At 62.2% G+C, this 22,135-nt stretch overlaps 1 protein-coding gene across 3 annotated transcripts; it reads left to right on the forward strand.

The window, feature by feature from the left end:
• On the forward strand, positions 132–21,996 carry SCMH1 (sex comb on midleg homolog 1 (Drosophila)). 3 transcript variants are annotated; one of them, XM_021375379.1, is made up of 15 exons: positions 139–3,005; positions 6,248–6,331; positions 7,564–7,632; positions 8,058–8,128; positions 8,422–8,656; positions 10,254–10,342; positions 10,649–10,892; positions 14,416–14,648; positions 15,074–15,200; positions 16,049–16,249; positions 16,775–16,960; positions 18,623–18,754; positions 20,101–20,304; positions 20,416–20,549; positions 20,897–21,996. In XM_021375379.1, the coding sequence occupies exons 2-15, from the start codon at positions 6,307–6,309 to the stop codon at positions 21,020–21,022; spliced, it is 2,076 nt and encodes a 691-aa protein (XP_021231054.1). In that variant the 5' UTR covers positions 139–3,005; positions 6,248–6,306; the 3' UTR covers positions 21,023–21,996. The 3 variants fall into 3 exon arrangements, with proteins under 3 accessions (XP_021231055.1, XP_021231054.1, XP_021231053.1); XM_021375378.1 differs by having other exon boundaries at positions 139–6,331; XM_021375380.1 differs by lacking the exons at positions 20,416–20,549; positions 20,897–21,996 and having other exon boundaries at positions 132–6,331; positions 16,775–16,949; positions 20,101–20,238.

Below are 22,135 nucleotides of genomic sequence, written 5' to 3' on the forward strand. Positions count from 1 at the left end.
ACAAGACTGAAGGCGATGGCGAGAGCGAGAAGACCCAGTCCAACATCTCACAGGTTGGTGGGGACGTGAGCCGTGGGCCCGGGGCCGTGCTGCAGCGCTTCGTGCCGCTCCCGCGCCGCCCCCGGAGGCCCCGCAGCGCTGGGTGCGGGATGCCCGGCCCTGCTCGGCCTGCGAGCCTCGGGGACGGCGGTGAGACTGCGGGACGGAGCCGGGAGAGAGGCATCGCCCCGACACGGAGCTGCGCGCCGGGACCCCGCGGGGAGAGCTCCCGCAATGCTGCCCCGGGGAAACGTCGGCTCCTCCTCCACAGCCCCGCGGAATCCGCGGCTGGAGCAGAGCTCGGGCCGGGCAGGGCTGGGGCTGGGGGTCAGGCAGGGTTGGGGTTGGGACCCGGGCAGGGTTGGGACCCGGGCAAGGTTGGGCTTGGGATCCAGGCAGGGTTGGGGCTTTTCACGCACAGCCAGACGTTTAAAAATAAACACGCCGTGCAGCGCTCAGGTTTAATCCCTGCGCTTTTTGAAGCTGCTGCGTGGAGCTGTGGCAGCACTTTGCGGCCTCGATTAAAGCAGCCGCTCGGTTGTGCCGCGTCGCATCGGCCGTGGCCATCGCAGGCCCAGCAGGAGGCTGCCAGCCCAGCGTTCCCAGCGGGGGACGCGGGGACCCAGCGCGAGGGCCCGGCTTTGGTTTTTGCCTCCTTTTCTGTTGACTGTTGTTGTTTACAGCGAGCACCGGGCGCTGAGTGGCTGCGAGCAGCCCATGTGGCAGCTCCTCCTCGGCAGCAGCGGGAAGCCGCTCCCCCGCCGGCTCCATGGCCGTGCTGCTGGCACAGCCGCCGCCTCTTCTCTGTCAGATGCAGCTCGCAGGCCTTCGCTGCTGTTAGGTAAACCGGGTGATCCGCTCATTAGAAGAGAGCAAATGAGCGTGAGTGGCACCGCGGCGAGCCGTGGGGCCCTGCTGGGGCCCAGCCAGCCCCCCACCTTGCCTTCCTGCCGTGCGGCTGGGATAGCGTTGACCTCTGAGTCGCTGGCCCGGGAGCTCGGTGAATTTTGCAGCATGCTTGGTGTGTGTAACTGAGAGACGCTGTTGGGGTGCAGAGCGCCGATGTTACCCGTCAGCTGGCTGCTGTCAGTGGCCCGGGCTGGTGTCGTTGCCTTGCATTCAGTTTACAGGGATCTATAAGACTTGATGTCAGCGCTGGGGCACAGCGTGCCCAGAGAGCAGCTGGGGGCGGCCGCTTGTCTCCGGGGTGAGCCTGGGTGCACACCACCCTTCTGCTTCCCAGCTCTTCTTCTGCACATCCTCCTGCTGCCCATGTGTAGCACTTGCACATCCCCGCTGCCGGGTTCCTTGAGCTGCTCCTATCCCTGCCTGTGCTTTGAGCCTGTTCCTTTCTGTCACACGCTGCAGGGCACACCTTGCTCCCTCCATGCCTGCAGCTGAATTTAAGCTCTTCAAAGGCTTCCGTCTCAGCTCCCAAGCTCTGTTGCTGTCCTCATTTCTCACGGGCTCGTTTTCTACCCTGCAGATCTCTGCCCTTCTCTGCACGTTGCTGCTGACCTGTGCTGTAGTCAGGCTGGGCACGGCAGCGCTGCGCTGCATGGGCCCAACTGACCCCATTCTCGGTAGGTCTGAGTGCTGCTACAGGAGAAAGGAGCACGGCTCTGGCGTTTGTGTTTGCATGTTGAGCATTGTGTCTGCGGCGATGGAGCTGGCTGCACTGTGAAGCCCAGCATGCACCGGCTGGAGGAGATGCTGGCAGGAGCTGAATCGTGGCGAGCTGTGCTCCTCATGTTCTGTTTGCATCAGGACTCTGGTTACTTTCCTGCTTTTTGGTTGCTGCAGAAGTTCAGCTTGCAGTGGGGCAAGCGGGTTTGGAGTCACAAGTTGCACGTTCATGTTTTAAAACTTTCCTGATACGATTCGCCGTGAGAAATGGAGCAAGGTGCACTGGGGTGGAGCAGCAGCTGCAGCTCCTCCTGCAGGGCTGGCAGCCTCCTCCGTAAGGCAGAAACATCCAAAAGGAAAACCATCCCCAGGAGCAGGCAGCGGGGCTGTCCGCACCTCTGTCCCCAGATCTGGGCCGGGCTGGGGCTCATGGCCATGAGGTCTCACTGTGCTGAAGGAGAGTTCGGAGCGGGGCATGGCTCTGGGGGACGCGCTCAGTGGGCAGCGTTGGTGGCAGGGAACGGTCAGACTGGGTGACCTTGGAGGTCATCTCCAGCCTTGGTGATTCTGTGATCCTGTGACTTCAGGGAGGGGTTGCAATTGCTGCTGTGCTCCGGCCCTTCCTCTGCCCTGTTGCTGGGGGTTACAGCGATGGCTTTGCGGTCTCAGCTCATGTTCCTCACTCTGGGTTCTCCCTGCCTGCTGTGCTGCTGGCTGCGTGTGTTCGGTGCAGCCCACGTGCCTCACCCGCCCTGCGGCCGCTCCGTCATTTCATGCTGCTGTCAGCTGGGGAGTCTGCGAGTGCCCGCTGAACTCTGCCGCCGTTACAAGCCGTACAAATGCCCAGCACAGAGCTTAGTGGCTGGCAGACAGGCTCAGTGAGAGCGCTGTGTCTCCGTGAGCTGCTTGGCAGGCTGCAAGAGCACCTCCGTCGCTGCGGGGCGGCCTTCTGGTTGTTTGTGGGCATGAATTCTGTCTGTGTTGGTGTCTGCCAAGTGCAGCGGTCTCGCAGCACTGTGCACAGGGCGGCAGAAGGCCTCGTGCTGCACTGCTTGCTCTGCACGCCGGGCAGCACCGCTGTTAGTTACGTGAGCACGAGCAATCTGCTCTGCTCCACACCAAGCTGCCCACTCATCCTCCAGAGCTGACGTTGCTCTGCTCTGCCACATCGCTCCTTCTCTTCTGGTTGGAATGCACGGAAGTTCTGCTGAGCGCTCGCTGGATTGCTCCGTTTGCAGCGCAGGGTGCGTTGCCTCCTCCAGCAGTTCTGACTCGGGGGATTTGAGCTCTTTCAGTCACAGCCGAGCCCGGAGTTCTGCGCAGGATAAAAATAGCACGCGGTAATTAATGCACGTCCTCAGTGAGCCCGGCTCTGCTGCTCTCTCCTGACATGTTGCACTGCTGCAATTTCCTCTCCTCCTCTGAAGGAAGAGATGAATTAATCTCTCTCTGCACGGGTGGGAAGGAAAACGAGGAGGCCGGCAGCGGGACGGGAGCAGGGCTGTGCAATGGGACGGGAGCAGGGCTGTGCAATGGGACGGGAGCAGGGCTGTGCAATGGGACGGGAGCAGGGCTGTGCAATGGGACGGGAGCAGGGCTGTGCAGTGGGACAGGAGCAGGGCTGTGCAGCTGGATGGGAGCAGGTCTCTCCCTGAAGTTAAGGTATGCTTGTTTCATTAATTACTGCTAAAAACCACACGTGCCTTTATCCACCTCCTACTTTCTTCTCATATCTCCCATCCCATAGTGACCCAGCAGAGAGTAAGGCTGATGAAGCAGGTTCTGTCACGCACAGAGCAGCGAGGGCTGTGCTGCAAGTCCTGCAGGCCCCGCAGCAGCGTGGCAGCAATATCAGCATCCCACAGCAGAGCTCCTGCTCTCCCAGAGCTCCCAGGGAAGTTCTGGGACGTGGCATCTGGGCATTGCACACCCAAGGAGAAGCACCTGGGGAGCAGGGGCTGAAGGCCATGCAGGCTCACCCAGCAGCACGACGAAGCTCCGTGCTCTGCTCAGCATCGCCATGCTTGCAGGGCTTTGGGATTTGCACCATTTCCATAAGGAGCAAAGCAAAACCCTTCCTAACACCAAAACGTCCTGCTTTTCCTAGATGGAAGACGGTCATTTCCTACCCCCTTTCTGAAGGGGACGTGGAGAAGTTCTCACTCCCCTGCAGTGGGTGCAGGGCAGCAGCTCAGTGCCCCCCTGGGGAGGCAGGACGCAGCAGGGTGCTTCTCCCAGCCGCCTTGGGCTGTCCGTCAGATGGGGCTGCTCTTTGCTGCTTGCTTCGCTGGCTTTCTGCTCGTTGTTGTTACTCCTTGAAGTTCTTCCCTCCCCGTTTCTCAGCCCACTCCTGGAGCATGCCGCGTGTGCCAGTTTGATTGAAGCTTGGTGGAGAGCAAGGGCTGCTCACCACGATGCGGGGCAGGCGGCTTCTACCCCGAGCCATGGCCTGCATGCGTCTCTTGATTGGTTGGTTGTCTTTTGGAGAGAGAAACAAAACGTTACGGGATCCTGCCTGGCTGTGTTCGCTCCTCTCTTAAGCTGTGCTCTCCCTGGGCACAGCTCTCTCCATGGCTCCATGCTGGGAAGCACGCTGCTCGTGATGGCATCACGGAGGCACCTCCGCATCGCAGCGTCTGTCCCAGGAGTGCGTTCCTGAAGAGTCTGGCGTTCATCAGCCCGCCTCTCACGTGGCAGAAAGATGAAATTCTTTCCAGACAGAGAGAGGAGATGTTGGAAACAGCGCAGAATCCTTCTAGTAGGAGAGGAGTCATGGATTGCAGCCGTCCCGGCCCCCCCAGGGATCGCTGCCCCAGATGGGGAGCTGCCTTGGCAGATCCTGGTGTAATCCATACAAGCCCCAGCAGGGCAGCGAGGAGAGGTGGCTGCGCTGCACGGGCTGCGCTCCCTTCATGCTATCCCTTATTTTTATGCCTCTCCTGAGCTCTCTCCTTTTTATTACCAATCAGACCCGGTCTTTAAAACCCTTCTTTGTGTGATAGTGTCGTTGTACAAAAGCTGAACTCGTCTGTATCAGCTCCGTTGATGTGGTCGTGCCCGTACCAGGGGTGTGTGCCAAGCACGGCCCCGTGCGCTTCTCCGAGCTGAGCTTACAGCGTGTCATGTTCTGCTTTGCTGTGCCAAGGGGGAACGCTTGTGGCAGCTGGCTTTAAATTTAAACTTTGGGTGTTTTCAATGAATTAAATATGAACATAAATAATGCAGCCAGTAACGTAGCCTCTCTGCAATTAAATGCAGACGCTCTCATTTTGTCTCTGTGCTTCCAGGTTTTGATGCGCTGCGGCATCGGTCCCAGCTTCACTTCTGGTAGGAGCCAGGGGTGGAGAGCTCCTGACAGCGCAGGGGTCTCAGTGAGAGGGGTTTTTTGGAGCTGTGGGGGAGGCACTCGGTGTGCCACAGCAGCAGCAGTCGGATGGGGCAGCATCCCATCGCGGTGGGTTTGTGCCTTTGGAGCCCTTAGGGCAGGTCCCATCGCAGTGGGTCTGTCCTTGGTCTGTCCTTGCAGTGTGCGAGTTCTGGAAACGGGCACCGTGTCAGCCTACAGTCCGTGCATGAGGGATTTCTGTGATGGCCACGAGCATGGGAAGCACAGCTTTGGCAGAGGGGAGAGCAGCAGTCACGGCGCACAGCTCGGTGCTGGCAGTGGGGCTGGGGTGCATGGCAGTGCCGGGCTGTGGATGTCCCAGCTGCAAAGCTGGGTGCAGAGCTGAGGCTGCTGGGAGGGGTGTCCTTAAGGACAGTGCCCACCCCAGGTACCCCCAGGCTGTAGCTTCTGCTGTGCCATCAGTCCCTGCTCAGTGCTGAGCGCCAAAGTCTGCACTGCAGTACCTTTACCCTGCCCTCTACTTGCCTGCTCTGCTGTTCATTTTCCTCTGTCTCCGGCTCAAGTGTGCATTCTTCACTGGGGTGCTCCAGATCCCCTTCTGTCCGACACACCGCGGGCTGTGCCAAGGCTACTAGGTGACACTGGGGCTGGGGAGCAGCCTGCCCTGACCTCTGCCCTTGGGTGGAAGCGAACAGAGAAAGTCAGGAAAAGAAGCATTGCAAGCTGTAGATGTAGGTGTGTAGATGTAGATGGCTTTTGGGTACGGAAAGGAAGAGAAGCTTTGCTCTTCCCATAAGCACGCACAGACACGCTGTTTAGGAGAAAGGCAGTAAGGGACTGCCACGTACCTTCTGATTCAGAACTACTAACAGCTGTTGTTGCCTTTTCCCTGTGGTCTTATCCCAGAGTGTCATGCAGCACCCGGGCACCACTCAGTGACTGCCCCTTGGCCGCACTGTGCTGGGAAGTCAGGCTCTGCCTTCCCCTCCAGCTGCATCCCAGGGCCAAGCTGTGCCGAGCTGTGCCCCACGGAGCAGAGCCCTGAGCGTGGTGTCCTGCTGCCACTCCTCTTGTGCCCGCTGACCCCTGTGGGAGAAGGGCTGCTGCTTTGGGGGCTGAAGCGACCGGGCTGTGTTCAGCATCGCTGTCCTCCCAGTGGTGCCATCATTTAGCGCTGCAGACGTTCGCATGCTCCGGAGCTGGGGGATTTTCTCATGGTTCTTTCTTTTGTCCTAGGCGTCTTCAGTTACGTAGAGGCGAGCCGCTCCCGGGATAAGGACGGCAGCGGTGATAGAATGCGGAAACCAGGGCCCCAGAAAGGTGAGCAGCACCACGCCAAGCAGAGCAGAGCAGAGCCACAGCAAGGGGGGGGCATGGGGGGGCACAGGGAACAGATCGTCAGCACCACACTGCGAGGAGTGGAGCGGAGCAGAGTGGGAACGTGCGTGGATGTGCTCACCCTCGGGGTGCCCCGGCTGGTGCTGGATCCCCAGGATGGTGCACAACCCCTCCTGCATGCCCCGCTGTGCCTCAGCAGTGTGCGTGCCGTGCCGTGGCTGTGTGCAGCAGGGCTGTGCCCACACCATCTGCTCGTGCTCCCAGCATGCGCACGCTGCTGCTCCGCTGGTACGGGCGTGCACCACGGAGCTGCCCGCCCTGTGTGGCTGCAGCTGTACGGCACTGGCTGCTGCTGGCCCTGCTGTGGGGGCAGGTTGCAGGGCCGTGCCACGCTGGCCGCCTGCAGCTGAGTGCGTTGACCTTGGGCTTCGCAGAGCCCACTGATTTCCTTCAGTGGTGTTCCATCCACGTGTGTGGCCGGCGGGGAGCTCGTCACAGTGCTTTGAGCATGGGGGAAGGGAGCAGCAGAGCAGGGCACATCCTCCGCAGCCCTTTGTTCACAGCTGTGCACGCACACGGGGCTCGTGGCAGGAGATTGCTACTCTCAATTTCTCTCTTTCCTTTATTTTTCTTAAACGTCCCCTTGGCTTCTCTTACAGCAACGTTACCCTCTTCCCAGTGCTGCTTGTCCTTTAATGAAGCACGAGCAGCAAGGCAGCACAGAGCTGGCTGCAGGAGAGCAGCACAGCAGCAGGACAGCAGCATGGACTGGCTGCAGCACTGGGCTGCAGGAGAGCAGCACAGGGCTGGCTGCAGGGCAAGGGCATCAGGAGTACATTCTCCTTTTCCTTTTTAAAAATAGTCATCTTTTGGACACGTGAAGACATATTTGCCAACAGCAACAGTGCTTTTTCTGTAGTGAGCTCTACCCCCGTGTACATCCCCGACTCCTCGCAGCCCTTTTCCTCAGAGGGGCAGCAGGGAGGCATAGTTGGTGCTGCCTTTTATAGGGACAGGGCAGACCGCTGGGGTCAGTCCCTTCCCTCCCTGCTGCTTGCTCCGTTGTGACTCTTTCATGAGGAATGGGACAGAAGCAGCACGCAGCCCTCCTGCCCGAGGTGGCGGCCGATGCCCGCAGAGCAGGCGGTGCAGGGGGTGGGAGCCGGGCTTCGCTGCACTCCTCACTGACACAAGGGCTTTGTTTCATGTCGTAGCCATAGACTGGAAGGATGGTAAGAAGCACAAGTACGGCCGCCCGCCAGAGTCCCCCTCCCAGTACCAAGGTAAGAGCACGCGTCCCTTGCTTTCCTTTTCTTTTAGTTCTTAGAGCTTATGCATAATTTCAGGGGGTTGGTGTCCCCTCAGGGGTTGAAATGTCAGCGGAGCCCAAAGCTGGAGAAACTCCATCTCCATTGACATTCTGGGCTTCAGGCCAACGTTAAACACAGCTGGATGAGAACGCAGGCACGAGGGTGCAGAGCTGCACCATTCACAGTTGCCAGAGTTCGGCCTTCAGAGGCTGCTGGGCATCACTGGGCTCTGTTCTCCCCATCCCCTGCAGCACTAAATCTCCTGCGGCTGTAAACACCGGAGAGCTGCAGTGAGAAGGCGCTGCCTGCGAGCAGCTCCTGTGCTAGGAGCACGGAACAGCCAGCACCGGCGTTCAGCCTTCCCAGCTCCCATTGAACTCTCTGTTTTCTCCCCTCAGGTCACTTCACCTGGGAGAAATACCTGAAGGAGACATGTGCCGTCCCAGCGCCCGCCCATTGCTTCAAGCAGGTGAGGGGCTGAGTGAGAACAGGAAATCCAAGGGAGATGCTCTAAGCCCGGGAGCGCTGCACCGGGAGCGGGCCCCTTTTTGGCTAGGAGGATGCTTTAGGGTATCAGAGGCTTAACAGAAATCAGGACGTGCTGAAGCAAAGGTGAACATGTCGGTTTAGGCACTGCAAATGCTGGCACAGCACCGGAGTGCTGGCTGGCAGGGAGCTGTGGGCTGCTCGCAGGGCTCGTGGGCTGTGGCACTCCCAGCGCTGGATGTGCTGGCTCTAAGGGTCCTCTCCTTCCCTTGGCAGTCCTACTCTCCTCCTGCCAACGAGTTCAAGATCAACATGAAACTGGAAGCCCAGGACCCGCGGAACACCACGTCCACGTGCATCGCCACGGTGGTGGGGCTGACGGGCGCGCGCCTCCGCCTGCGCCTCGACGGCAGCGACAACAAGAACGACTTCTGGAGGCTGGTGGACTCGGCCGAGATCCAGCCCATCGGGAACTGTGAGAAGAACGGGGGGATGCTGCAGCCTCCTCTGGGTGAGCCGAGCTTCCTCGAGCGCCCACATCGTCCGTGGGGAAAAGCAGGATTGGTTTTCTCACGTTTCTGTCCCTGGGATGGAGCCCGTCTCTACCGCAGCAGTGCCATCCCGTGCAGCCAGCCGTGCTGGTAGCCAGGCGTGCCCACAGCTCCGAGTGTCCCCGTGTGCACCGTGCCGTGGGTGGGGGTGCTTTGGGGCACAGAGGAGCAGCTGGTGCTCTTGCAGCTCAAGTGCAGGCTCAGCGCATGCAGGCCGTGCTCGCGTGCTTCCTGAAGCTCTCCCTGTGTGCCTCAGAGGAGAACCACGTCCTCAGCCGTGTGTGCAGAAAGGTCCCGGGGCTGCTCACGTCTCCCAGGGGGCTCAGAAGCAGAGGAGCTGCTGAGCTAGGCAGTACTGAAGGCAGAGCAGCTGTGATGGCCTTGCCTGGGTGTGATCTGTACACGACCAGGTTCCTCCTCGGGCAGCACCCCAGAGCAGCAGGGCTGTGCTGGTGTAGTGCTGCAGCCTGGCTGCAGAGCCCTGCTGTGCCCCACAGTGCGTCCCCAGCACTCCCCCTCCGAGCAGAGCTCCACACCAGCATCCACGTAGAGGTGCTGTGCTGGGGAGCTCGAAATCCTCATGCACAGCTTAACCAGGAGAGCTGTTAGGGCTCAGGCACCCGCACCATCGCTGCTGGCCCTGCCACTCATTGCTTTTCTGTTTTCATTTGTGCCCAAGAGGCTCAGCAGCTGTAGCAGGTTGGCTGGGGTCTGTCTGACAGGGGAATGCAATGGCTGGAAGGGCTTCCACTGATACAAGTGCGATGTGGAGTGAAGGGATGCTTGTGATGTTTCGTCTTCTGGTTAATTTTGATTGCACTCAGCTGCAGCTTTATGAATAACCAGGATAGCTGCACCCTGCTGCCAGCCCTATCTCCACTTAAAGACATGTTTTCTGAGGCTGGCCCAGCAATGGGCTGATTTCCCGTTTTTCCTAATGAAGCACAAAGATTAACGTGCTTTTGAGTTCTGCTGCCAATTATTCTTACAGTGTCACCTTAAAACCTTCTCTGGGATTAGCCCGTCCCCGGATAAAATCAAGCTGATCTATAGCAATGGAAGAAACCTTCAGTGGAATACCTTGAGTTGGAGGAATTTGGGTTTCTGTTTTGTCCTGGAGCATCGTTGTGCTGGAAGCACAGTGGCCCCAGCATGCTTAGTGCTGGCCTTTCTGAGGAGGGAAGGGCCTTCAGCATGCACACATCTGGCCCATCCACTGCACAACACAGCGTGCATGCTGCTCACATCGCTCCTTCCCCTTCGTGTTTGCTGCAGATGGAACCTGCTGTGAGCCTTAAAGCTGCCGTGCTCCACCTTGCCTCCGTGCACGCTGCTGTGTGCTTGCAGCCCTGGCCCAGGAGGAGCTCAGACCTCCGGGTGCAGCCTGCTCGGTTCCTGCTCTGCCTGTCTTGAGCGTTGCCAGCAGATGGCAATAAGAGTAATCGAGCTGCAGAGCAAAACTCGTTTCTGAGCATGGCACAGGAGGTCAGCGTGCCGCGTGTGGCCGCAGCCCGGGACCCCCGTCTGACAGCACCCATCTCTGCTCCCTCCCCGCAGGCTTCCGGCTCAACGCCTCCTCCTGGCCCATGTTCCTCCTGAAGACTCTGAATGGAGCAGAGATGGCTCCCGTCCGGATTTTTCACAAGGTACTTTGCTGTTTGGGAGTGAGCGCGTCCTTCTGGCACGTTCCCCTCCCGTATGGGAGACGAACACGCCACCAGCATTGCCGCGTGCAGCTCCCCTGGCAGCTCCGTGCTGCTGCTGGCTCGGGGCAGGGCTCAGCGCTAACACAGCGCTACCTGGGCTGGGCCCAGCAGCCCGGGGATGCAGGCTGGGCAGCTCACAGGGCTCACACCCACCCCATCTGCTCGTGGAGGTGAGTGGCGATGGAGGGGCAGCCCTGCTCCGGGCGGGCACCGCCGCAATCTGAGTTCGTTTTCTTCTTCTCATAGGAACCACCATCTCCATCCCAAAACTTCTTCAAGACAGGTATGAAGCTGGAGGCGGTGGACAGGAAGAACCCTCACTTCATCTGCCCGGCCACCATTGGGGAGGTGAGAGGTTCTGAGGTCCTCATAACATTTGATGGCTGGAGAGGTGCCTTCGATTACTGGTGCCGATATGATTCCCGGGACATCTTTCCCGTAGGCTGGTGCTCGCTGACTGGAGATAATCTGCAGCCCCCTGGAACGAAAGGTAAGGCCTGCCTCGCTGCCTAGCACTCTTGCTCTCGAGGATACAATAAGGGAACCATGAGTGTTACCAACTTTACATCCCGGGGCTGCGCCTGGTTGCGCTCCTGGCGGTTGTCTCGGCGTGCCTTGTGCCGTAATCTCTTCTGTGAGCGTGGAAAAGCGCAGGCGTGGGCAGGAGGAGAGCTCTGCTCAGGCTGTGAGCCGGAGGTTTGGGTTGCACTGTGATCAGCGTACGGCCCGCGGGCTGCGGGAGCGCTGGGGAGTGTGGGCTGGGAGGAAATGGGGATGGAAGGAGCAAAACGTGAGTGCTGCGTGATGCTCCTGGAAAGGCCTGCGTGTGCGCTCTGCTATTGCTGAACATTGCTCCCTTCCACGGGGAGTCTGAGCAGCTCCAGCTTTCACTGTTCTTACTGGGGTGGAGAAGCAAGCTGCGCCGGGGTCACTGGCAGCAGCGGAGCACGGAGCTGGAGAGCTCCTCTCCATTCTGAACAGGGCAGAAAATCGATGCTCGGGGTCAACTGAAAGAAGGAGGGTTGTGGCTCCGTTACTTAAAGTCACGGCTGGGGAGGATGAGAATGGGAGAGACGTATGGCTCAGGGCACGGCAGACTGGAGAGGGAAATAGCGGCTGTGATAGGAAGGAGGTGAAGGCGGGTTAATGACTGTCGGTTCTGGGGCAGTGCCCTGGCAGGGGTGGGTGGGGAGGAAATCCCCCATTACGGGAGCACAGCCTTGCAGAGAAGAGATGTCTGCTGCTGGAGCAGCATCCCTAGCTCTGCTCACACACACGGAGTGCGTCGCCTTCCCCGCCGTGTCCTCCCCCCAGCTGCAGCACTCTGCTGCTGGCCAGGAGCGCTGCGCTGGTCCGGGAGCTCCGTGCGCCTTTCCTCCGTTCCGGCTGCGTCTTCACCCACCGAGCCGCTGCTGCCAGCCTCGTGGGGCTGCGTGCATCACACCGTCATAGACCCACGGGACGGTTGGGGTGGAAGGAGCATCAAGGTCACCTGCTTCCAACACCCCCATGGGATGTGTGCCCCCAGCAGCTCAGTCTGCCCCGGGCCCCATCATGGCCTCAGGCACCTGCAGGGATGGGGCACCCGCACAGCGCCTCGCCGCCTGCTGAGGAAAGGCTGGGAGCCCAGGCTGCATCCTGAGCCCGGCTCTGGCCCTCAGGGATGCGCTGCTGCAGCGTGCGTCCTTGCTGGATTCGAGAGCTTGGTGCTGAACATCCGGCCCCGCTCGCTTCGCAGACCAGCGTGTCACGGTTCTCCTCTTGATCCTGGTATTTTTATAACTTCTGAACGGCTTTAAAAAGAACAAAAGCTGGAACAAAGCGCACCCACCCACCGGCCTGCTGGCTCCTTGTGCTCTGAGACATCGAAGGTGCCCAGCTGGTGTTTAACCAGGAAGCCAGGGCTCAGAAAGTGCTGCAGAGAAGATCAGAATGAGCAGAAACTGCAGGAACGCCCCAGAGCGGCCTGAGCACCACGGGAGCGTTTTGGTTTGACCTGGGGGGGGTCAGTGTGACCGGGGATCGTGCTGCAGGCTGTGCTGCTGCAGTTTGTTTGGCATGAGGGGGCGGGGGGGAGACCTGCTGTGAAGGTGACTGCACAGCTGCAGCATTTGCTCGTCCCTTGCACTGGAGCCATGTGCCCTGGTGGGCTCGGTGCTCCTGGGTTGAGTTGGAGCCCGGCTGCCGGGGTGCTGCTGGCTGCTGCTGGGCCAGAGCCAGGCGCTGTGAGCTCCTGTGGGCACAAGGAGCCCAAGCTGAGGCTGCCAGCACTGAGAGCTCCTTGCAGGGCTGCAGGCACGGCCGACCACAGGCTGCTGCAAACCACGCTGAGAAGGATGCACTGCAGAGCAAATAACAGCAAAAAAACGTGTTGTGTTTGCTGGGAGCAGGAGGGGAGCTGGCAGGGGAAGGGGCTGCGGGAGCGGGTGCTGCTGGCAGCAGGAGGTGTTTATGTTGGCTGCAGGCATGCTGGGGGCTGGCGGGCTGCTCGGGGGGAAGCCCACTTGGCACTGCCTCGTCCCATACCCATACATTTCACCTTTGTGTTTTCACAAAAAGGACGTGTGGCTCAGCTCACCCATTGCTTTCCTATGGCTTGGAAGGTGGGCTGCTCAGCAGGCAAGGAGCTGGGGGGGTGGTACAGCCAGGGGTCCTGTGTGCACGGGGCGAGTAGTGTCCCCAGGGCTCTGTCTGGGAGCGGTGCTCTGCCAGCCCAGGGGGCTGCGGGATCCTATCCAACCCGGCCAAGCTGTGGTTCTGTGATGTTCTAATGCTGCCCAGCGGCTGCAAAGCGCTTCATTTCTTCCCCATCCCGGGAAGAGCTTCTGGAGCTAATAAAATCTGCGTGCTCAGCAGAATGCCTTCACTGGTTTGGACAACGGTTTGGACATCCCCGCTCCGCGCAGCGCAGCCGTGCCGCGTGTTGAGCTGCTCTCACAGTGCTTCACCCCAACATTTAGGAGCACACACGTGCTAATGAGCACCGAGCGTGTCCTTGCCTCTGCCATTCTGTGACATGTGCAAGGTCCCCTTCGCTGCGTGCTCGCCAGGAGACCCGGCGTGGTGCGGCAGGACCTCGAACACCAGCTCTGAGCAAAGGGCTTCTTCCTCCTCCAGTGCCTGCAGGAGTGCTTGCAGGGCTGTGCTCTGCTGGGCCTTGCAGCCCGCTGACGAGGAGCTCAGTTTGGATGCTTGCAGTGACATCCAGCGTGCTCGCCTCTGTTCTCCACAGCTGCATCTCCTCCCCGCCTCCTGGCTGCGCTGATGCCCTCCAAGCTCCTCCTGCTCTGCAGGCAGCGGGTGCTGCAGGGCCCTGCTCTGTGTCAGTGGGGAGGAGCGCTTTGCTCTGCTCACTGCTTTGTGCCTGGCAGCAGCAGGGCCTCCCAGTGCAGGGCTTCCCAGTGCAATGCTTCCCATGGAGCTGCCCGGCTCTGTGGTCGTTCCTTCCATCCCTCGTTCCGTGGACGGCCGTTTGTCCCCATCTCCTTGGCGCCGTGCTCTCACCACCCAGCAGCCCTCCCCGTCCCGTGGCTCTCACCCTGTATGAAAGCTTTGCAGCTGCTCTGCAGAGCCCTCGATTGCAGAGCGCCCGCACTGCAGCACGGCTCTGTCGGGCACATGGTGCTGGTGCACGCTGTCCTGCTTCATTTCACTCGTCCCTTCAGTGTTTAAAGGCTGTGCTGGGGTTCCCCTCTGGCAGCAGCCTGGCACCTCCTCCTGTGCACACACGTGTTGGGCACACGGCGAGGCTCCCAGCTCCGTGCTGTGCTGGAGGTGTCCGTGCATGTCTCGCGGTGCAGCAGGGTTTGCTGCAGTCTCCTTGTGGCAGCAGTCGGAGCACAGGGGCTGTGCTGCATCGCCGGCCCCGGAGGAGCCTGGGGAAGGACTGAGTGATGCCGGGGGCTGTGGCCGCTCCAGGATTTTCCCAAATGACGCTGTTTAAAGATGGAGGCTGCTCTTGTTTTCATTCTCGCCTGATTTAATTACATTTGCTTTCTCTCTTTTTATTTCAGTTGTGATTCCAAAGAGCCCTTTACCTGCCTCCGAAGTAAACTCGGAGAAGCCTAGCGTGCACAGTAGCACAAAGACTGTTTTGGGGCATCAACAAGGGCAAGGGCGTCGCAAAGCAGGGAAGAAGCGTGGTCGAACGACCAAAGCGCTAATCCACCACCCCATGCCTGCGCCCTCCAAATCAGTGGAGCCTTTGAAATTCCCCAGAAAGAGAGGCCCCAAGCCTGGCAGTAAGGTAAAAGCTGGTGCTGACGCAGGCGGGTGCGAGGCAGCTGCTGCCAGTGCTGCCGTGGGATGCTGCATGCGTGTGTCTGTGCACGTCCGGCCGGCAGCGGTAGGAGAGCAGAGGGGAGTGCGGGGCTGGGAGCGCCTCGGAGCCGCAGAGCGGCTGTGCCCTGCGGGGCCTTCCCATGGAGAAGCCGTGGCCCCTCAGCCGTGTTGGCCGTGGGGCAGCAGGGCAGGTGCTGCAGTCAGGGCGGACAGGCGCAGGGCTGGCAGATCGCTCGTGTGCGTCGAGTGCGTAGGTCCTCAGGGCTCCCCGTCGTCGCCGTGCCGTGCCGCACGGTGCCCTGTGTGCTGGATGCGCAGCAGCACGTAGCGATCGTGGGTGGTGAAGGAGAGCGGGGGTAAAAGGAGAAATATCCTCCTCTTTTTCTGCAGAGGAAACCTAGGACATTGCTGAGCCCAGCACCCACCTCTCCAACCACCAGTACCCCCGAGCCCGACACAAGCACTGTGCCCCAGGACGCTGCTACCGTCCCCAGCTCTGCCATGCAGGCTCCCACAGGTAAGGCTCTCGGGCCGCATCCCTGACAAGTGGCAGCTGCAGCCGTCAGGACACACTGTGGCACTCCCACTTCTTCGTGAGCGCGTGCGCCGGCAGCGGGGGCAGAGGCTGCCCAGCTCCGCGTCGGGAGGACAGGGAAGACTTGTGAGCTCAGCCCAGCTCAGCTCGGCCGTTCCTCTGCCCCTGTCCATATCAGAGACGCGCAGTCAGGGGGCGGCTGTGGGTCCGTCCGATGGGCGCAGGGGTCCCTGTCCCCGAGCTGCCCCCTGCGTGGCACTGACCCCGGAGCCCTGCAGGGCCCACGCAGCCCCGAGGCAGCGGGGTGCAGGAGCAGTGCTGCCGAGGAGCAGGGCTGCGCCGCTCGGCGCAGGGTGTCGGGGCAGGCCGGGACAAGAGGCAGCAGAGCCGGGGGAGCTGTGCTGCAGCTGGGCGGTGAAGCCGGGCAGGAGCGCAGCGCCGGTCCTTGTACGTTCGAGCGGTGGATGTGGGCAGGGCACTCTGTTTCCCCAGAGCGTAAGCAGCCCGTTCTCAGAGCCGAAGCAGCCCGCTTCCCCCAGAGCTGGGGCTGCGTCCCTTTGCCCGCTGTGCACGGCGCTGCCCGGTGGGAGCAGACCCCTCAGGGCTGGGAAGCAGCCCCAGGAGCAGCAGCGGCAGCAGGAGCGCCCGCAGGAACGCTCCAGGGCAGGCCCCCGAAGCGAGGCTGCTGCGGGGCCGTGGGCAGCGGCTGTGCTGGACTCGCTCGCGCTTTGACAGCCGTGAAACCCGGGCATCCCTCAGCTTGGATGTTAGGCATCTTTATCGTGCTTTCTTGAGTGGGTTAACGGCAAACACGTTTCTCATCTTGGCAGTTTGCATTTACTTGAACAAGAACGGCAGCGCTGGGCCCCACCTAGACAAGAAGAAAATTCAGCGGCTGCCGGACCACTTTGGACCAGCTCGAGCCTCTGTTGTCCTGCAGCAAGCAGTGCAGGCCTGCATCGATTGCGCTTACCATCAGAAAACAGTCTTCTCCTTCTTAAAACAAGGCCACGGGGGAGAGGTCATCTCAGGTGAGAACTGGCCTGCAGCGCTTTGCCCTCGGAGATGTCGTGGCAAGAGTCCGCTCACTGGAAGATGAAGCTTGGTGCAGTCCTGGGCCGGGGGCAGACAGAAGATTTCTGTCTTCTCTTCCTTGCCGAGCAGCTGGCGCAGGGCAGGGTCGTGTCCTCGGGGAGCAGGCATCGCCCCCGTCCCAGCACTGCTGGCCCCAGGAGGGGACGGCACAGCACGGGCGGGAGCTCCGCAGCTCCCGGTGGAAGGAAGAGCCGTGCCACGAAGCCTCTCTTCCCCGAGCCCTGCTTCTCAATGCCCCCCCAGCCCCGGCTGAGCTGGCCATGGGAGCGCAGCCCCCCCCGGACGGCCGTTCTGCCCCCAGCCCCACAGCCCCGCTCCCGTAGCCCGTCCCGGCCATGCTGGTGGCTCTGGTGCAGAGCAGTGAGTGATGCAGAGATGCAGCAGCTGGCGGTGCGGCCCTGGCGCAGCTCCTGCCCTGGCCGGGGCCTTACGTGTTGGGCTCTGTTTGTTTCTGTCTCCAGCTGTGTTTGATCGGGAACAGCACACACTGAACCTGCCCGCAGTAAACAGTATCACCTACGTCCTCCGCTTCCTGGAGAAGCTGTGCCACAACCTCCGCAGTGACAACCTCTTTGGGAACCAGCCTTTCTCCCAGCACAGCCACGCGCCGCGCTCTCACGAGTACGACCACGACAGGTATCTACCAGGTAGGAGCTGGGGCGGGGGCGGCACCGGGGGGACCCCAGGTCCCGTACCCAGCTTTCCCCGTCGCTCGGGAGGCGGCAGCGCGTTCTGCAGCGACGCTGTGCCACTGCCTGCAGCTCAGGGTGCCGTGCCGGGCTGGGGGCACGTGGGTGGGCAGCAAGCACGGCTCAGCGCCGAGCTCTGCAGGGAGCAGGTGCTCCAGCATCTTTCGGAGGCGCCCGAGTGCTGTGGTTTCTGGTGAGGGTGAGGGTCGTTCCGTCCTTTGTAGAGGTCGTGGGAGGATGAGGACGTGCTGAAGTCAGGCCGAGCGTGAGGGCTGCCGCCGTGTCACCTCCCAGCCGTGTGCCGCCGTGGGGCCGAGCAGGAGTGGGTCGGCGGGTCAGGGAACGGTGGAGCTGCCAGCAAGCAGAGAGCTGGCGGCTGCTGGTAGGAGCAGGGCTGGTGTGCAGTGCTGTGTGCGGGTCAGCGTGAAAGCACGGGCAGGAGGAACACCGGGAACACCGGGCGCCGGCACCGCCGTTACCGGGAGCTCCGCCGCACAGCAGCCGGGGCTGGTTCCTAGCCCACATCTGCTCCTGGCAGCTTGGTAACCACGTCTCCTCGTCTCGAGCAGCGCTCAGGGCCGCCGTGTTCCCGCGCAGCCGCTGCCGTTGCTGTGTCTGTGATGGGGCCCTCCCGGCCGCAGCCCGCTCCCACCCTTGCTGTGGGCAGGGTGCACCTTGGCATCGCGTCCCGTCCCTTTGGCACCTGTTGACGCCGGTGCTCGGCTCCTTGTTGCTCTGTGAGCAGGCGCTGTTGTGCCTGGCCCAGCCTGGGAGGGCAGCAGCAGCTCGTTCTAAGTGTGCCACAGTTACCAGCAAAGGCACCGAGCGGCGCTGCGCCGCGGCGTGGTGCACGGGTTGGCTGGCGGGTGCTGCACCGCGCTGCTCGGTGCTGCGGCACTGCTGCCAGTGGAGCAACGCAGCGCTCCCACTCCACTCCATGTGTGCCACTGTGCGGGCACAGCTCCCAGCACCGCGCCCTGCAGCCCGCACTGCAGCATCGTGAGCCGCCATGGGGCAGGGGCTGTGCTGAGCCCCCCAGGAGCCGCCTGCTGCCGCTCTGCACCCGCCCAGTGCACACGCGTGTGTGTGTGTGTGTGTGTGTGTCCGTCGTACCTGGGGCCTCTCCTGCCCCATCTCCCCACCATTGCAGTGCCTCCATGGGGTTAAGGCATCCGTTGCACTGAGGGCGTTTTCCTCCCGTCCTGTTCTGCTCTGCCCATCTCCCTCCCCACCCCCACTCCTCCTGTGTTGGCTGTGATGCATCTCTCATTGGGTGAGCACCTGTCCTCTGTGCCGCCGTCCAGCGCTGGGGGCCACGTGGTTCCCACTGTGGGGGAACCAGAACCTGCAGAGCTGCCAGGTGGCCTGGGGCTCTGAGAGGGGACACGGGACAGGGCCGAGCTGAGAGCAAAGGTGGCACTGGGGTTGAAGATGGCAAAAAGCGCTGCAGCCCCTGCTGGGCTTCAGCCCCACGCTTTCCGTCTCTAGAACTCACAGAGCGAAATGCAGAGTGCAGCACGGGCTGGCTGCGCCTTCGGGGGTGGGGGGCACACGAGTGGCTGTGTTACGGCCAGCCTTGCTTCCCAGCAGCTCTGAACAGGGCTTGTTCTCTTTCCCTAGACAGAAGCAGCTCATTAGACGGCACTCTGCAGGGACCGGGCCGGGGCACAAAGCGCTATTGCCAAGATTCCCCTCCGTACAGTGCTCCTCTCTCCCCCAAGTTACCAAAGAATGACCGTCACCCGCTGGAAGGTGAGCACGGCGTCTCTTCCCAGCGCTGCAGGCGCAGAACCAGGCGCAGGAGGGGTGCTGCTGGGGTGGGAGCTGCACAGAGAGGGACAGAGCAGTGCTCAGGGCACGGAACCCCTGCAGCAATGCAGGGTGAGCAGAACACAGTGGGGGTCCTTCCCATGCTGAGAGCCGGCAGCCAGGAGCGTTACGCTGGGGGAGTTACCATGCCTGGGTGCCGTCGCTGCGTCACTGCTCCTAACACGGCCCCATTGCTTCAGTCTGTCTGCCCCTGAGGCTTGGTGCAGCATTGTGCATGGGTTGGTTGTGCACGGGCTGGTCGTGCACAGGTTGGTTGTGCATGGGTTGGTTGTGCATGGTCTGGTTGTGCTCACGTTGGTCGTGCACGGGCTGGTTGTGCAGCGCAGCCTCGTGGCTGGGAGCTGCCCTTCCCCTCGTGTTCCTTGCATCCGTGCTGCGCTGCGTGCTGTCCCTCCTGGTCACAGCTCCCAAAGTGGCTGCGTGCAGTGGGGCTCCCCCCCGTGCCTCGTTTTCCCCATCACACCCTGCAGTGCTGTGCATTGCAGCGCGGTGTGGCCGCACTTGTTGGCACTGGGAGCCGCACGCATCTGGGTCATCGGGCTGGGCTGGGGGCGGGGGCCTGTGCAGCCCCACACTGCTCCTCGGGTGCTCTGCCATGACACGTGTGGGAACATGGTCACGTCAGCGCAGTGGCACCGTGTTCATTGTTGGACTGGAGGTGTTCTGAGGGCGAGCTCTGCACCTGTAGCGCTGCGCCGATGCGGCCTCATGTGGCCTCAGCCCCTCGCAGTCCCTGCCTGGCATTGCAGGTCCTGGCCGCAGCACAGCCAGCTCGCAGCGTGGCACGGTGCTGTGCAGCCGGTGGGGTGCTGCCACGAGCAGCAGCAGAGCGGGCAGAGGGGCTCCCAGCACACAGAACATGCCACGTCTGGTTGGTTTGTGGACACTGCTCCCCGTGACACCGGGCACCGCGTGCTGCTGGGACTTGCCGAGTGTTCCATGACACAGAAGCTGTCTCAGAGGGCACCGGCTCCACCTGCGCTGGGGTTGGGTCATGCGTGCCACAGCAAACGCGCAGCCGTGCTCCTCACGTCCTGCTTCACACAGAGGGGTGAGCACCTGGCGGGTCCATGCCATGTGCTGCCCACAGCCCACGCTGCTGCTCCCGGTTGGTGCAGGGCTGTGTTGCTCAGGGTCCTCTCTGGGAGCAGCAGCGGGACACGGGGCTGCAGGCAGCAGAGCGGCCGTCGCGTGGGTCTGGCTGTGGGGCGCCGGGCCCGGAGCTGATGGGATGCCACGAGCACTGACCGCGGTGTGCCGCGTTCCAGGTGAAACCTTCGTGCTGGGAGACGGCCCCCCCGGGCCCCTGGAGCCTCGCCTGGACCCCATGGACTCTGCCCTGAATGCCGTCAACGCCTCCGGGCACAGCCGGAGCGCCAGGGAGTTCCGCCTGCAGGGATACCGGCACCTGCACCAGCCCTGCAGCCTCAGCCAGGGCAGCTCCTCCGCGCTGGGCAGGCTCGGCTCCACGGGTAGGAGCACGTGGGGGCACTGAGGGGTGCGGGGCTGCGGGCGGGCGAGCAGCGGGCGGTGCCGGAGCCGCTGCGTGCACGTGGGTGACGCTGGCGTGTGCTGTGCCCCAGGCTCCGAGCGGTACCGCGACGGCACACGGCTCAGCAGCCGCGACCCCTCGTGCTGGACCGTGGAGGAGGTGATGCAGTTCATCCGGGAGGCGGACCCGCAGCTGGGACCCCACGCGGATCTCTTCCGAAAGCACGTGAGTGTCTGCGGGACGGGAACGCGGCGCCAGGGCAGCGCGGGGATGGCAGCGCAGGGCACGGTGCAGCCCGAGCTCCGGTGCTCTCTGCGTGCACGGGGAGCTCAGCTCCCAGCCAGCCCCACCCAGCTCTTCCTCTTGGAATCCTAAAATTCACTTCATCGCAAATGCCGCGCGTTGCTTGTGCAGCTTGGGGAGCGCGCTGTGCTGAAGCTCCCGTAGAAGAGGTGTCCTCGGGCCGCGGGCAGTGGGGCTGTGCAGTGGTCGGTGGGGCTGAGCCACCCCCCAGGGCTGGGATGGGGCCGGGTACCCGGCTCTGATGGCGCTGCGGTTTCTCATCCCGGCAGGAGATCGACGGGAAGGCGCTGCTGCTGCTGCGCAGCGACATGATGATGAAGTACATGGGGCTGAAGCTGGGCCCGGCGCTGAAGCTCACCTACCACATCGACAAGCTGAAGCAAGGCAAGTTCTGAGGACGCTCGGCGGGACGGACCCCGCGCTCACCCGCAGCACCCACCCACGCCACCGCCCGGCAGCGCCACGCAGAGCCGGCCCCGTGCCCCCGGCCCCTCCTGCCCCCCCCGGACACTTGGCTGCACAGAGCGGGGTGGGCGCCCATCCCCAGCCCCCAGCACTGCCCGTCTTCCACGCCAGCACGGAGCGGCTCGGCACCGGCCCCCCCCCGGGGGTCCTCCGTATTTATTTGGGACTGGGGAGGCCCAGGAGGGGGGAGCGAGCCCGGGGGGCCGAGGAGCGGGGCCGGACACTGTGGGACTCGGCGGCCCCTTCTCTCCCCCCTTCGCCTTTTTTTTATGACGAGGAGTTGTTCGTTGAAAACGATGACTTTTTTTGTACCTTGTGTCGAACGCACAGCTCCTGGGGTGCAGAGCCCGGCCCTCGGGGCCACCCCCCTCCCTGCAGCTCCGTCCCAGGGCAGGGGGCTCTGTCTGATGTATTTATTTGCAATGGCACTCGGGCGCTGAGCTGCTGGCCGGGGGCTGCAGGGTCCCTGTGTGTCCCCATGCAGCAGCAGCTGGGACCACAGAGCAGAGCCCCCGTGCTTCCCCCTGTGCTGCCCTGAGAGCAGCTGGGGAGCTCTGCTGCCCTGCTCCCCCAGCACCACCCCCAGCCCCACGCTGCAGCAGGGGGGACCAGGGGGGCAGGTTTACCCCTAAGGGGAAAGTTGCAAAAAAAAACAAAAAACAAACCCACAAATCCAAGTCATAATGCAAACCCAAAGTGACAGAAAGGCTTGTGTCGTACAGCACGGCCAGCGCTGCGCTCCCTGCTCCCACATGGGGGGCTCACACATGGGGGTCTCTCCCCACCCGCCTGTACCCGCGCCGCTCCTGCTGCAGCCAGGCCCCCACGCGGGCTCAGCCCGTGCTTTCCTCTGCACTTATTTTACGTTGATCTCTTTATAAATAAAAGAATAATGTGGAGCTCACGGCGCTGGTGCTGTGTGCGCGGGCAGGAGGGAAGCAGGGGGGGGGGGGAGAGGAGGCAGGGCTGCAGGAATCCTTCCTCCTCCCCGGCCCCAGGGTGCACGGAGCAGTGCTCACACTGCAGCACCAGGCAGGAAAAGA

Source organism: Numida meleagris, chromosome 22 (genome assembly GCF_002078875.1).
Source record: "Numida meleagris isolate 19003 breed g44 Domestic line chromosome 22, NumMel1.0, whole genome shotgun sequence".
Taxonomy (NCBI): Eukaryota; Metazoa; Chordata; class Aves; order Galliformes; family Numididae; genus Numida; species Numida meleagris.

Coding starts and splice junctions, on each gene's coding strand:
- SCMH1 (XM_021375378.1), top strand. CDS start 6,226: ATGGTTCTTTCTTTTGTCCTAGGCGTCTTCAGTTACGTAGAGGCGAGC. Junction 8,657..10,253: donor GATGCTGCAGCCTCCTCTGG/GTGAGCCGAGCT, acceptor CCCTCCCCGCAG/GCTTCCGGCTCAACGCCTCC. Junction 20,305..20,415: donor GGGCAGGCTCGGCTCCACGG/GTAGGAGCACGT, acceptor GCTGTGCCCCAG/GCTCCGAGCGGTACCGCGAC.